The sequence below is a fragment of the Bombina bombina genome, chromosome 6 (assembly GCF_027579735.1).
Source record: "Bombina bombina isolate aBomBom1 chromosome 6, aBomBom1.pri, whole genome shotgun sequence".
Lineage (NCBI taxonomy): Eukaryota > Metazoa > Chordata > Amphibia > Anura > Bombinatoridae > Bombina > Bombina bombina.
The window spans coordinates 525,891,130-525,907,760 of record NC_069504.1 but is presented as its reverse complement, the minus strand read 5'-3'; the positions used below and the strand labels follow the sequence as shown (position 1 = coordinate 525,907,760).

The 16,631-nt window shown below is 37.8% G+C and overlaps 1 protein-coding gene across 1 annotated transcript in view; it reads right to left on the bottom strand.

The window, feature by feature from the left end:
* The window catches only part of USP8 (ubiquitin specific peptidase 8), a 140,322-nt gene that overhangs the window by 38,659 nt on the left and 85,032 nt on the right, over window positions 1–16,631 (bottom strand). Inside the window, 4 exon segments of the mRNA XM_053719328.1 lie at window positions 3,199–3,409; window positions 12,341–12,553; window positions 13,495–13,736; window positions 14,355–14,429. Of these exon segments, the coding sequence (XP_053575303.1) occupies window positions 3,199–3,409; window positions 12,341–12,553; window positions 13,495–13,736; window positions 14,355–14,429 (741 nt within the window).

Sequence of the window (16,631 nt, the reverse complement as noted above, 5' to 3'; positions counted from 1 at the left end):
AAAGGAATAGCCAAAATCTTTGACTTAGATGACACATCAGCAGGCCAAGATTTTAACCATAACGCTCTACGCGCTAAAATGGCAAAGCCGGCATTCTTAGCCGCCAATTTGGCAATCTGAAAGGCGGCATCTGTAATAAAAGAATTAGCCAGCTTAAGAGCCTTAATTCTATCCAAAATATCCTCTAAAGGAGTCTCAGTCTTAAGAGACTCTTCTAAGGCATCAAACCAGAAGGCCGCCGCAGTGGTAACTGGTACAATGCAGGCCGTCGGTTGTAAAAGGAAACCCTGATGAATAAATAACTTTAGAAGACCCTCCAATTTCTTATCCATAGGGTCTTTGAAAGCACAACTGTCCTCAATAGGAATAGTTGTACGCTTAGCCAGGGTAGATATAGCTTCCTCCACCGCTTCCTCCACCTTAGGGACTGTTTGCCAAGAGTCCCGAACAGTGTCAGATATGGGATACATTTTCTTAAAATTAGGAGAAGGTGAGAACGGGATACCCGGTCTTTCCCATTCCCGAGTAATAATTTCCGAGATTCTCTTAGGAACCAGAAAAACAGAGTAAGCAGGCACCTCTAAGTATTTGTCCATCTTACACAATGTCTCTGGTGGTACCACGATAGCGTCACAGTCATCCAGAGTCGCTAAAACCTCCCGAAGTAACAGGCGGAGGTGTTCAAGCTTAAATTTAAAGAACATGACGTCCGAGTCCGTCTGAGGTAACACACTTCCCGAATCAGAAAGCTCCCCCTCAGACAGAAGATCCCTGACCCCCAATTCAGATCCCTGTGAGGGTACATCGGAAATAGCAAACAAAGCATCAGATGTCTCAGTATTCAAATTGACTTCTGTCCTGCTGTGTTTGCCCTGTGAGACTGGCAACTTAGATAAAAGCTCTGTAAGGGTAGATGACATAACTGCAGCCATATGCTGCCGAGTAAATGAAGTAGACGCGGTTGAAGAACCCGGCGTCGCTTGGGTGGGCGTTAAAGGTAGTGACGCCTGGGGAGAAAGTAGCGGCATACCCTGATTCTCCTCAGACTGAGAATCATCCTTAGACACGCTTTCCTTAAATAAAATCTGCTCTTTACATTGGAAGGCCCTTTCAGTACATGGAGGGACAAAAAGTAAGAGGGGGTTCCACAATGGCATCTAAACACATAGAACAAGTAGTTTCCTCAAGTTCAGACATGTTAAACAGACTAGCAATAGCAGTCGTTCCTAATTTGAAATATTGAGTTCTGAAGTCAAATTACATAGACAAAATTTTTGAACCGAAAATTGTACTGCGCCTTTAAATAATAAAAGCGCAACAATTTTTCTGTTATCTCAGAAACAACGTTTACAGCAATAAAAACTGTCCTTAAGTGCCCAAAATAGCTTAACAATATTGCACCACTTTGCTTAGATATGTTATATATCAAATTATATCGAATTTACCAGTTATAACAACTTTTTATTAAATCAGGCCCCTGCACTTCGCCACAGCACCGCTGAGGCGCCTACCTGCCCCCAAAACACACTGATTCTGCTTGAGTAGCTCCTTAAGTCTCTTCGTTTGACAAAACAACTTAGGCCCCACCAGAGCCCAGGACCTTGCTGTCTATCCGACCCGGATGATACTGCGTGGCTGAGTGCGCAAAATTAGGCCCCGCCCACCGTGGGCGTAACTCTAGCCTTACTGAGACCCGCATGGGTAGCAAAGAAAAACAAACATGTCGGTTCCCAAATAAAGTATAAACGCCATGTGCCCCTCTTACATACACCTCAATTACCAAGTGTAACTTCATTAAAAAAAAACTGCACTCCCTCAGGCCAGTTATAATGAAATGACAATGACAGCCCTTAGCCAGCAAACCGCATCTCCCAGCTTCTAGCCCACACTGAATATACCTTAAAGATATTTAGCAATCAATATAAAGGGCATTCCAGGTACACCATTTCCATACATATAGTGCATACTGATTACCCCTCCCCAGATAGGGAATAATGTCAGCCTGTTCTGATGCATCAAGTCTCCCCAAAAACAAATGACTGAACATACCTCAATGCTGCTTGCAGCATCACACGGTTCTCCACACTGAAGATATTTCTTTTACACTACCTTCAACTGCTCTGTGGAAACCAGCAGGATCTTAGGAAATGTTTGCTAAGATCATCAACATCACGGCAGAAAAATAAGATGTCTCTACTCCTCTTAAGATGAAGTGACTGACGATTTCTCCCTGAGAAAAATAGTACTCGCTGGCACCATTTGAAAATAAAAACCTTCTTGATTGAAGAATCTAAACTAACACCTCACTTTACCTCTTCCTATCACTAACACAGGCAAAGAGAATGACTGGAGTGGGAGGGAAGGGAGGAGCTATATATACAGCTCTGCTGTGGTGCTCTTTGCAACTTCCTGCTAAACAGGAGGCGTAATCCCATAAGGATGAAATCCGTGGACTCATCATATCTTGTAAAAGAAAATTAATAAATAATCCTTTGCTTTTTTCACTTAAATTGGTAAAGGAAAAAATAAATGCCTACAAAGTGCATAATAAGATGCATTCAGCAACAAGTATGCAGTTTCCAACTCATTTATTTTCTACAAATATATGAAAAAAAATAAAATTATCCGATTTGTTATTTGCTACAATACACAAACACATAAAATCAAACATCCAGATTATGAAAATTAGAAACGGCAACACAAACAAATACTTTGCTTACTTACTCTCTATTAGGTCATCGAAGGGTACATCAAATGAAAAGAAAAAATAAATCTTAGAATGTTTCTACATGCAGTCAAGTCATGCAGACAGGTGGACAGATTTGTGCTAATCATCTATCTTTCCTGTGCACAAACATCTCTCCTTTCCATCTATAATATATACACATATTTCACGTATCCTTCCCCGGGCCCACATTTAAAAACCCCACCTTTACATATTGTTTGCTGTTCACTTACAACTTACTCTAATATATACAACATGCCCCCCCCCCCTTGCACACTGACAAAATCCAAAATGATCTAATTTTACAACGTTCAACCTCACTATTAAGTCAACAACATTGTACATCTTCTCCAGTCAGCTGAGAACTGCTAAACAAGATTAAAACCTGACCAGTGAGATATTCTCTCTCTATGCGCTTAGACTGAAGCGGTCTTTATTGCCATAAACAGATGAATGCATTAGAAAAGCATTACCTTATTGAGATCTTCATGCAATCCATCCATAACAAATAGCAGCAATTCCTGTGAGTCATGCTGGCTGTATCCAGCAAACTGGTCATTTATTTTTCCAATTGTCACTTTAAAGTCCTTAGGACTTATAAATTTGTATTGACCTGTCCACAGTGCTTTCATGATGCTGCCAAATTCCTCAGCCACTTCCCCCTTATGACCTAAAAGGTTTGCCCTGTAAAAAAAAAAAAAAAAAAAAAATTGGTTTTCACTAATGAGAAAAAAATTATAGCTGCGAAGCAAAGAGTTGATCTGTGAGCAAAATGAATAAAATTCAAGAGTTATTTGCTTTATTTCAATGAGAGTTATCTAAAAGGGACACTGAAAAAAGCCTGTCATGCATATGAGAGACCAACATCTAAAACATGTTGAATTTCATATTTGTGTACAGGGTGGATTTGATTTAAATTAAATCTATTTAAATCAGGATTTTCTACATAAAGATTTAATTTTTAGAATAATAACTTTTCACATTATTTTTTTCCAGTTATATCAGAAAATTACTCATTTTGAGATATATATATATATATATATACACACACTATGCAAAAAAGGCAGCACTCACTGGTCATTTGTAAGTAAAATTTAGCTTTTAATAATACAAAACGTTAAAATCTTGGGAAAAACATGACGTTTCGATGCCTAACTGGCATCTTTTTCAAATGTCCCAAAAGGTAAATCTAAAGTGGTCACACCAGCTATGTGGTGTTCCCCATGAGAGCATAAAACTACTGGCTGAATGTGTTATATTTATACAAGTCATAGCTGACATCGAGGCTGTGTTCAGCTGTGGATAATCACTTGCAAATCTGATCAGCTGGTTCCGTTCCCACCCACAAGCTTTATACTTCATTGTGCTGTTAGTTGAGCAACTGCATGGCTAATTTGCATATGTGGGAGTGACCTGCCCCGGAGTAGTGTCTAATAATCTTGCGATGTTTTCAGGTGTCATCATACACGCCCACTTGTCTTTGTGAGCGAAACTTCCCCAAACAAAGGGATATTAGCCTGTGACTTATGAACTGCTTCTGGCACAACGATGCCGTATGTTTCACACAGGTTGGTGAGGGGTCACCTTTGTCAATCAACGTAGAAGCTGCATGTTCACCTTGGCACATGGTGTACTGAACATTGTACTGGGATGTAATACACATTCAGTTGTAGTGAGGAGATCAAATGTCCCACCTATAGCAGGTACACCCTCGCATTTATTCATAAAGCAACAGCTAATGCAGGAATATCAGGAAATATCGATGGGGTGTAATACACATTCGATCTATTCAAATCAGACAACACAAATGCCCCACTTGTAGCGGGTACATCCCCATTGGTTAATATGAAGCTCCCATGCAAGATTAGCAGAAAATGCTTAATAGAGCACACAATCCAGCAACATGTGGGGGGTGGTGATGTTAAATAAATGACAACTAATAACACATTAGCCAAGTAGCAAAGGAAGAGAAAAAATGTAGAGAAGAAAAACTAGGGGTTGAAGGTGATGGTCAATGTACTTAGCGAAGTATATTGACCATCACCTTCAACCCCTAGTTACTAATTCGAGATCATATTTACAAGATTCATCTGCGATGATACGTAAACTACAAACTTTTCATTTATTGACTGATGGGGATATCCTCGTGACCATGGATGTTGACAGCCTCTATACTGTCATCCCCCACTTGGATGGCTTGGAGGCTGTTAGATCCATGGCCACGGGGAACCCAGACTATAGGGGTCCTTTTGGAACTTATGGAACATTGCTTAACTAAAAATTATTTCTCTTTTGAAAGTAATTTTTATTTGCAGATAGCAGGGACAGCCATGGGCTCGAACATGGCCCCTGTCTATGCCAATATGTTTATGCTCTGGTATGAGCATCATATTATGCAACCCTACACACATCCCAACATCCTGATGTACACTAGATACATAGATGACTTGTTTTTGATTTGGCGTGGCAGTGAACAGGACTTGATACTATGGGTAGAACATCTGAATCAGATCAAAGGCCCTATTAGGTTCAAAATGGAATGTGATCATGAACAAATACACTTTTTGGATTTAAATATTTTTAAAGTCAGAACTGAACAACACATTAGATTTGGTACATCTTTATACACTAAGAGCACTGACAGAAACTCGCTGCTGCTGGCTTCTAGATATCACCCACGACACCAAAAGTTAAGCATTATCTCCTCTCAACTCACGCGAGTAATCAGGAATAATTCCGAAACAGAAATCTGCAGTGAACAATTGCATGCTATGTGTAAGAAATTGGAGGAAAGGCTATATGACATTAAGGATATTAATATGGTGAGACAGAAACTCCACAGGTGTAACCAAGATTCACTCCTAAAACATAAAGAAAGAAAAAACACGACTGAAGAAAAGTTAAACTTCATTACCACATTCTCTCCATCATATGAGACCATAAGGGATTCCATTCACAATAGATGGGACTTACTTGAGACCGACAGGAGCCTGGCATCCTGGAAAACTAACACTCCAAGAGTAGTTTACAGACGGGCGAGGAGTATCAGGGACCTACTGGTAAAAAATGATCCCAAAAGTTCCCATCAAGGTGATACGTGGTTAAAATCTCGAAAAAGTGGTTGCTACAAATGCGGTGATTGTGTTAACTGTAATTCCATGCAAGTTGGAGATTTTTTTCAACATCCACACAAGAATAAAAGATATACCATTCGTTACCGGCTGAATTGTAACAGCTCATATGTCATATATATCCTAATTTGCCCCTGTTCTCTGGTCTATGTGGGGAAAACGACCACCCCTTTCAAAGATAGAATGGCGAATCACAGATGCTCAATTAGGGAGGCACTGAAGAATGGAACATCTGATCTCCCAGTTGCCCGACACTTTGCTACACAGAAACATAGCATCTCCAGTCTACGCTGCACGATTATTGATCCTCTACCTATTCCAAAAAGGGGGGGAGACTGCAACAATATGTTACTTAGACTAGAGTCCAGATGGATCTACATGTTGGACACCGTCTCTCCTAAAGGATTAAAAATTAAATTGGACTTTGGGCCGTTCATTGGATAAAAATGATCCACTAATGTATGAATACAAATGCATTAAATGTTTCTATCATTGGATTACAAAATGGACACTTTTTGAATTTGCTTATTGCTCCAGCTTCTACTATGTTTTTAACTTTTTTAATTTTTTCTTCATTTTTTCTTCTCTACATTTTTTCTCTTCCTTTGCTACTTGGCTAATGTGTTATTAGTTGTCATTTATTTAACATCACCACCCCCCACATGTTGCTGGATTGTGTGCTCTATCAAGCATTTTCTGCTAATCTTGCATGGGAGCTTCATATTAACCAATGGGGATGTACCCGCTACAAGTGGGGCATTTGTGTTGTCTGATTTGAATAGATCGAATGTGTATTACACCCCATCGATATTTCCTGATATTCCTGCATTAGCTGTTGCTTTATGAATAAATGCGAGGGTGTACCCGCTATAGGTGGGACATTTGATCTCCTCACTACAACTGAATGTGTATTACATCCCAGTACAATGTTCAGTACACCATGTGCCAAGGTGAACATGCAGCTTCTACGTTGATTGACAAAGGTGACCCCTCACCAACCTGTGTGAAACATACGGCATTGTTACGCCAGAAGCAGTTCATAAGTCACAGGCTAATATCCTTTTGTTTGGGGAAGTTTCGCTCACAGCAGAGACAAGTGGGCGTGTATGATGACACCTGAAAACATTGCAAGATCATTGGACACTACTCCGGTGCAGATCACTCCCACATATGCAAATTAGCCATGCAGTTGCTCAACTAACAGCACAATGAAGTATAAAGCTTGTGGGTGGGAACGGAACCAGCTGATCAGATTTGCAAGTGATTATCCACAGCTGAACACAGCCTCAATGTCAACTATGACTTGTATAAATATAACACATTCAGCCAGTAGTTTTATGCTCTCATGGGGAACACCACATAGCTGGTGTGACCACTTTTGATTTACCTTTTGGGACATTTGAAAAAGATGCCAGTTAGGCATCGAAACGTCATGTTTTTCCCAAGATTTTAACTTTTTGTTTATTAAAAGCTAAATTTTACTTACAAATGACCAGTGAGTGCTGCCTTTTTTGCATAGTACATACTGTTTTGACATTGCACCCTGGCAGCTGCTACTAAATATATGGTGTGCACTCCTACACAGGACTTTGCTTTATATATTTATAAATTTATTTTGCTTTATATATTTATTTTACGAGCGCACAATGCTACACCAAGCTTGCAGTAGCATTAACCAGCCACTCCTCTTGTAATCTAGCCCAATATGTATTATTCAACACTTTAAAAGGATTTTACCTTTTATTACTTTTAACTTTGTGCAATGTCCATTAGTTCCTGTCACAGTCCTACACGGAGGCTGGAGCCACTGCAGGAAGGCAAATGAGCAGTTTTTCCTTCGAAGTGTTGCTAGGAGACCTATTGGCTTGCTACAATTAGTTTATTGTCCATGTTCAGTATAGGACTTTTGCTTCAAAAATCATGTAACCATATAACCTAAGTTCTGTATTGGTGGCTCTCTTATCTAGCTTCGGCAGTGGGTACAAGTGCTCATTTAGCAAGAAAACAAGTAAGTTGTTAGCTGTTTTTCACACACTGTTTCTTTTTATTTTTACTTCCATTTAACATATATTTAGTTTTACTTAAAGGGACAGTCAAGTCAAAAAAAAAAAAAACTTTCAGGTTTCAAATAAGAAATTTAATTTTAAATAACTTTCCAATTTACTTTTATCATCAATTTTGCTTTGTTCTCTTCGTATTCTTAGTTGAAAGCTAAACCTAGGAGGTTCATATGCTAATTTCTTAGACCTTGAAGGCCTTTAATCTAAATGTATTTTGATAGTTTTTCACCACTAGAGGGCAGTAGTTCACGTGTTTCATATAGATAACATTGAGCTCATGCAAGTGAATTTACCATGGAGACAGCTCTGATTGGCTAAAATGCAAGTCTGTCAAAAGAACTGAAATAAGGGGGCAGTCTGCTGAGGCTTAGATACAAGGTTATTACAGAGGTAAAACATGTATAATTATAACTGTGTTGGTTATGCAAAACTGGGGAATTGGTAATTAAGGGATTATCTATCTTTTAAAACAACAAAAATTCTGGTGTTGACTGTCCCTTTAAGGAGCACTGTTCAATATCCTTTTAAATTTAAATGAATACAGCTGTATCAGTTTTGTACTCCCTGTCAATGCGAAGTGGCTATGCTTTCTACCAATGCACATTGAGTCTTTTTTCAGATTTAACCAATACATTTCAAATTTTCCAGTTTTTAATGGCTGTATCTTAGACCACAGAATATTTAAAGGGACAAGTGTCTTTCCTTTAAATAAGGGGTCACTGGTAATCATTGTAAAAATAGCCATAACCTGCAGCACCACTTAAAGCGCTGTTTACACCGAGGTGGAGGGGGGCTCTAACAGAGCAACTAATTCCCCTGTTTGTGCTAGAGGGATAAGTTGCCCTTCATTTGAATATACCAAAGATGAAGCTGATCACCCTTAAAATCAGTAATCATCTTTTACTCTAGGTCATTTCTAGTGGTGGGTCAGAGGGGCTATTACAGAGCACATATCTCCCCCTCTAATTTTAATAGTAAGGTATGAGACCCCTCTTATAAATGAGGGCCATAGCTCCATAGCTAATTTATCATCATTATCTGAGGGATTAATACATTTTCAGATTTTTCATATAACAAAAAGCAAAGCAAAAATATATTAAACAGTTTTATTGCAGGGGAAATGTATTAACTTAAAGGGACAGTCTACATCAGAAATGTTATTGTTTTAAAAGATAGATAATCCCTTTATTACCCATTCCCCAGTTTTGCATAATTAACACAGTTATATTAATATACTTTTAACCTCTGTGAATATCTTGTATCTAAGCCTCTGAAAACTGCCCCTTTATTTCAGTTCTTTTGACAGACTTGCAGTTTAGCCAATCAGTGCCTGCTCCCAGAAAACTTCACGTGCATGAGCAGTGTTATCTATATGAAATACATGAACTAACACCCTCTAGAGGTGAAAAACTGTTAAAATGCATTCTGAAAAGAGGTGGCCTTCAAGTTCTAAGAGATTAGCATATGAACCTCCTAGGTTAAGCTTTCAACTAAGAATACCAAAAGAACAAAGCAAAATTTGTGATAAAAATAAATTGGAAAATTGTTTAAAATTACATGCTCTATCTGAATCATGAAAGTTTATTTTGGCCTAGACTGTGCCTTTAAGCAAAAATAAGAAAGTAGGGGGGCATGTCTGGGCAGCGTCCATGATAGGACGTCATATCAGTAGCTCCGGGTGAGATCTGGACAATCTGCCGATTTTGAACAGATTTATGCTGCATCTCTGGAAAACCAGGACATCTACATGTGTATTACACTATGCTGAACCGATTGATACCAGATTTGTAGACCCTATGACCCTGAAGTGCTAAACCGGACCGTCGAGTCCTTAGGCGGTAGCCTCAATACAAGGTCTCGCCACCCCCCGGTTATCCGGGTTAAGTAGTCACAGTTGGACTGCCAGATGATAATCTTCCCTTCACAATCTACACCAACTGGAGCAATACAGTGCCATACTTGTATTAAGGGATATAGAAAAGGGAAGATCGAACGACGTTCAAGCTACACAAACACACTCTCAACAGAACAGACGGAGCACAATGCTAATTTGCTACTCGAGGAAGTGATCCACTTACTTGATGACTATTACGAGAGCATATTACAAGCATGGTCCGCTGAATAGAACAGTCTGTGTGCGCTGGCAACACAAGCTGGACACCGGCGTGCCCTGGCTGGGGTAGTGCCCGGAGAGGTGCAGGAAGAGGCTGGGACCCATGTAAGCACCTCAGATCTAACAGAGCCCTCACCCCAAGTGCGGGCCCCTCCTGAGACAACACTCAACCGCCATGCGGGTGAACTGGAAAGTGCCTCTCTTGCAGCAAGCATATATTCTGACAAGATGCCTGGACTGAGAGGGGTGCCACTGAGCTCCTCTGAAGCGGCTGATCATGGGAGAGCTGGTGAGCGAAATACTGTCTGATGAACTAGGCATCTTTCCAGAGCTAGAGGTGCTCCCCCACGTGCAGGGCTTTGGAGACAAATTGAAGCTGTTCTCTGAGCCACCAGAGTACCTTCGACTGGGGGTAACCGTATGAGAGAGGAAGCAGCTCTGGACAAGGTCTGTTCGGTGGGTGGTGGAGGGTGTTTGGGGCACCCTTGCTAACACCCTGACTTTAAGACACAAACAGGGGATCAGATGAAACATTTATGTATGAACCGCATATGGCCCTTATGTATGAACCGCATATGGTCTTTTCACATTCTGTAGTAGCAATTCTCACACAATATGGAATACACACCTCTAACATTACTTAAAGGGACATTAAACACTAAATACATGCTACATAGAATGATGCATTCAAAGAAAAGATTAGTCCATGAGTAACATGTAGATGTATTTTTTAAAGTTTCATTAGTTGTTTAAAAAGTGACAAAATAAGTAACGTTTTAGTGTCTATAAAACACTGGGAGCTGCCATGTTGTAACTTGTGTTACCTTCTCTGCTGTGGCCAATAAGGGACAGTTATAAATAGGTCACTAGAGTGTGCAGCCAATGGTTGTGCTGGATTTAACAGTGTTCTGCACTTCCATTTCTAACAGGAACTGAAAAGCTCACAATTTCAGAATGGAATTACAGGCAAAGATGACAAAATAAATAATGAAAGTATATTGCAGAGTTGTTTCATATATACAATTTATCATTTTATATTACCATCTCAAAGAGTGTTTAATGTCCCTTTAAGCCTTTCTTATTTAATAAGGCCCTCTTTTTAGACTCTAGAAGATTCATAAGTATTTTTTCCACACTCCATACGTCCCAACTTGGTTATAAATTGACAAATGGCTCCAAATCTAGCTATATACCGTTTATTGGCATTATAGATTTTTGTTATGTCCACTTTGGCCTATCTAAATACCTAGAGCTACATTCCTATAACTTTTAATTGGCCTCCTGAACTGATGTCTTTTATATATTTCAAGTCAGTCTATCTACCCATCAGACATAACCCCTATTAATATAAAATTATTGTCCATACTCAGCTGGATGGGCACTATGTAGGCAACCTACCCTACAGTGTATTCATAGGCCAGGCAAGAAATTGCAGCAGGCCTTTATCTATTGTAGTTAGCCTTTCTGGAACAACGTTTTGCGCTGTCTAGAAGGGACAATATGTTTATATCTTTATGTTTATGTTCTTACACTATCAGAGACGGAATCCTCAGCAATTAGCGATCAGTGACCCAGTATCAAATGTTCACCCTTAACTTGCCTGAGTTAGTTTTATATGTGAGTCTAGTGGTGTCACAAGGTTGCCCGCACCCTTTGATACAAAACTGCGCCAAAGGGTAATACAGAGCTAACGCTCCTATATTCCTTTTACATCAATTCCCCTCTGTATATTTTTAAGCATTGGTACTTCACTACCCATGCAATAAGACATAAATAGTTAAATACTAGGGACTTTACATTATACAATGCTAGCTATCTAGTGATTTACATGCTCCATAGATTCTATGTTTATATAACTTCACTCTATGTTCTGTTGAAGTGTCCTGTATGATCTGACCTTTATATAATACTGTTAGCTCTGCAAGTTATGGTACTTTTTTACTAAAAGGTATAGAATGTTGTTTTGTCATCATGGCCTAAGTGTGGCCTCTAAGATTTACTAGCCCCCCTCCTAAATATAACAAGAAAATATATAGGCCCAAGAGTGGCCTTCTCTCCAATGGGGAAATTCTACAAGGTAAAAACGAGGTTTAATTTAGGTTTGTTTTATGCACATTACAGACACTGTCATCTGTCCCGGAATAGTGGACAATATTTTGCATTGAATGTTATTTTCTGGTATGTCTTTATCATATTTTTTCCTATGATTGTCTGTAATCTCTCTCTTGAAACCTCAATAAAAACATATAAAAAAAAAAATAAGAAAGTAAAGAACAAAACAAAATAATTTCATGTCATAATTAACAATTACCTGTTTATATCTGCTTGATAAGTATTTTTATGGAAGTACTCTGCCAAGTGTGGTGTGTTGCAAAGACACTGTAAAATAGAATTCATATAACATGTATTCCCTAGGTTCCTCAGTCCTGTGAGAGCAGGACCTACACCACCAAACACAGGATTTAGACTGCGGATCTTTGATGCAGACAACTTTGTAATTTCCGTTTTAGATAGAGTCATTGGCCTGTAAGAGACAGAACATATAAGCAATATTATAAAAAGGATGTGGATTTTTAATTTTTTTTTTTTTTTATGATTGATACACAATATATATAATACATACATTCTTACTTTTGGACATTCCCATTCAATAAGAATGTGGAATAATTTATAATTTTGAGATAAAATTATATTTCATTTGTGGACTAAACAAGCAAACATTACTTTTTATTGGAGGACCTGATAATACCAATAAAGTTAAACTTTGTAAGCAAAAAAAAAAAAAAAGGGGATCTAAAATCAAAACTTGGTTAGTATTGATTAATGGAGTTAAAGTCCATAAAAAAATAAAAAAAAAATATATATATATATATATATATATATTTATTATGTAACAGGTTCTTTGTGTATCGCAACAGTGTGTCTAAGCACTATTACATACTGAGCCATTTTCACACTTTTCTGGGATAGCTTCCCTCAATTTGTTGCTAATTTTGCACTGTCCATATGTAAGTTTAGCATTTTTTGTTCAATAGTTAATGCCCACTAAAGTGGTAATACCTTGCGTATACTGGTTTGACATTATGCTTTATGCCTTAATCTTTGCTGTTTTAACTTTGTAATAAACCAATTGCATTTGACCTAGCCCATGTGTGCATGTTTCTTTGGTCTGACAAAATCCTCCAGCCGCATATCTACATTTTAGATTAAGTGGGAATTTTTTGAAAGAGCGCTGCAATCCCCCACCTTTTTCACAGTATCTCATACAGTTCTACTGTGTATTTTTCTCTTTTTTCTTAATAATTCTGAACTATATATATATGTGTGTATGTGTGCATGTATTATATATATATATATATATATATATATATATATATATATATATATATATATACACATAGATACATACACACACATATTATATCTATCCATCTATCTATCATGTAATGTTAGGGGAACACTTACTTATTTTCACGATTAATTAGCGGTATTGTTTTCTTTTTCTCCTCATCCTTAATTGCTTGTGTTAGATCCGGCGAAGAGTAAGAACGCTTTAACTTTGTTTGATCCTGATCAGTATCGGTTTTAACCTGTGGCTTGACTTTATGTACTGGCGTGGATGAAGGAGCCATCTCAGGTGGATACATGTGAACCGTGTGTGTTGGTGAATGATAATAACGATAGGTGCCAGTAACAGCATCAAGAAACTAGATAGGAAGATACATAAGGAAAGAGTAAGGTCATGTGAACATTCAGCAGCTGAAGAAATATATAATACTACATTTTTTTTCATCTAGTCAATGTATATTAATGATTTCCTGCTTTAGTAGATTTTGGGCTAATTCATATGTTAATTCTTAAGATTATTAGACCGTTTTATTCAATCAGTGATTTATGAGTTATTACGCACAAACCTAAATTGATAAAGGAAGAAAGTATATTCTCCCACTTTTCAAGTAGTTTAATATTCAGGTTTTAGGGTAAGTTAGACGACAATAGCTTTTGAATTTTGACCCCAGTACTATATGTTAGCTCCTTGGTGACTTTGATGACAATGGGGAAATCCTGAATCACATATGTACCAATATTTGTATATGGTAATGTGCTTAGCAATGTTTTACTAAAAATAGAGGTGACTGCAGGAAAATTTACATTCACTTTCAGAGCTTAATATAGAGGTTAATGACTGACTCATCAGAACAAACTATCTTAGTATATTACCCATTGAAGTGAGCAGTAAAATTACTTATTTTCCTTCAGGAGCAAAAAAAATTGCAAATCTTGATTTTAGATTTGTATCTTTGTCATTGTTAAATGATTATTACCTTGACCCAACCTTCAGGCATCCCAGGTACAGTCCGTCCCATCTCCTCACTTCGAGCTCGCATCAAAGGCTCCCTCTATATAAAAATAAATTTAAAAAAAGAAAGAAAAATAATAAAATATATGAAATATTTCCCATTAACATTGATGAGAAAATAAGTTACTTTCTTTATACAGGTAGTACACTAGATTTAGGGAAGTAGTAACATGGGCACTTGGAGTAGAAAGAGCAATCTGCAAACTCCGACTTCTTTAACCATAGCCTCAGTTAAAAAAAAAAATAGGACAGATTTATATTTATAAAGAAAGGAAGACAGAAAATGTACCGGACATTGAACTGGTAAGAAGCCATAATAAGACTTCATACACTTCCACTTAGAAGATAAAGAAATTAATTTATTGTAGAGAGGTCTGCAAGAACTTTCTTTATGAGTGCTGCTAGCAAAAACATGGTTTGCTAAAACATTGAAATCATACAAAAAGAACCATATGTCTACCTTCAAATGCTTGATTGAAACTGAGTTATGTCTGGCATACAAAGAAGCCACATATATAACATAATTAGCTTCGACCCTAACAGTAGCTTCCAAATAACATAAATCTGAAAAAGCTAATTAGTTCTCCAAAATGTGACCCTCTCTTGGCTGTGGATAAGGCCACTTTGAAAACCAGTAACTTAAAAGACAATTCCACAGGTTCAAATGGGTGATGATATAAAACCTGAAGATTCTATAGACTGAATTACAAAAAAAACATGGAGCAATGGAATCTTTGGGGACTGGATAGAGTCTACTCATGCATTAAACAAAAACAAAACACCTGGATGAAGAACTTTTTCTACAGAAGTACATTTTACAGAACAGACAACTACACTTTCAGAAAACTGGTAGCTAATCCCTTATGCACACTATAGTAGAAGAAACCCAGCAAATAAAAGCAAGTAATAAAGCCCTTCTATCTTTAGAAATCATAGCCAAATCCCTAAACAATGCCTAATTTATATGTTCCCAGGCCTGTTTAATAGTGCTGTCAGGAGATTGATGTTTTAATATCATCTAGCACCCCTCATATGTTTTTTTTTTCTTTTTTAAAGGAGCAGATGGATCAACTCCTATTTATGTTGATTCTGGTAATAAGCTACTTAAAATAATAATAAAGTGGGAAATAATAAGAATAAGGACAAGAAAATTAAAAAAAAGAAGGAATAAGAATAGGGGATTAGGGCGCAATTTTCTACCAATTATAAAATTAATACTTTATTGGGACAAAGTTAAAATTAAGTGTATAGTCCTTAAAATAATTGGAACTAAAATATCCAAAGACCACTAGGAAGTTCAAAGAAAGATAATTTGGAAAAAAAACTGTGGCTATACATAGATGTCTGAAACTAACAAACAAAAAGACATAGCACACACACATTCATAGCCCTAAATAATTATACCGTTACAGAGACGCATCCCCCAACTATGCCCGGCCGATACACAGGAACCTCGGCTTTGGACTGGGGATGTTTATGAAAACGGACACAAGTTATTACCGATCACACAAAAACGCGTTTTGGCCTGTAAACTGGCCTTTTTCAATGTGAGCAATAAAAACAAGCGATAATTGAGAAATATGCAAGTCCTGCCTAATCTTTTGAATCACAAGAGAAAGAAAAGAGCCACTGGAGGAAACAAGTCTAAATCTCCTAGGGATCATCATTGTATCTAAAAAAAATATAAGCTGGCTACAGAGCAACAGTACAAAAAAAACCTTTATTCCATTAATATATAAGGATACAATCACAAAAGAAGGGATCACGGTAAGTCCAGAAACAGGCCGCAGCCTGCATCTCAGTTTATTGCGCACTTGCTAATCAGCGCAATGGACCATCTCCCTAGCTGATGGAGTGATGGTGGTAGTAGGCAGGAAAGAGAGCTGGGAGTAATACAAAGGCTTTAGAGCATCAATGTATTTATAAATTATTCAGACGCTCTCTCAGCTAAATTAAACCTGACACAGCTTCACTCAGCCTAATAAAAGTGTAATCAGGAAACATTCAGGGACACTACCCCTACATATATGAAGGAGGTTACTTATCTCCCAGCTTCCATTTTATAAGGCAGCAATCACCTATTCCATTTTTATAAGGCAGCAATCATCCATGCTGGGACAGTTTTCTCTACTCCCTTTTATCAACACCTAGAGACAGTATCAAAGTGCAGATTCACTCACCTAATAGTTATTTCAGAATCCTTGCTACTAAGGACCTGCATAGGAGTGAAGGAAATCCTCTC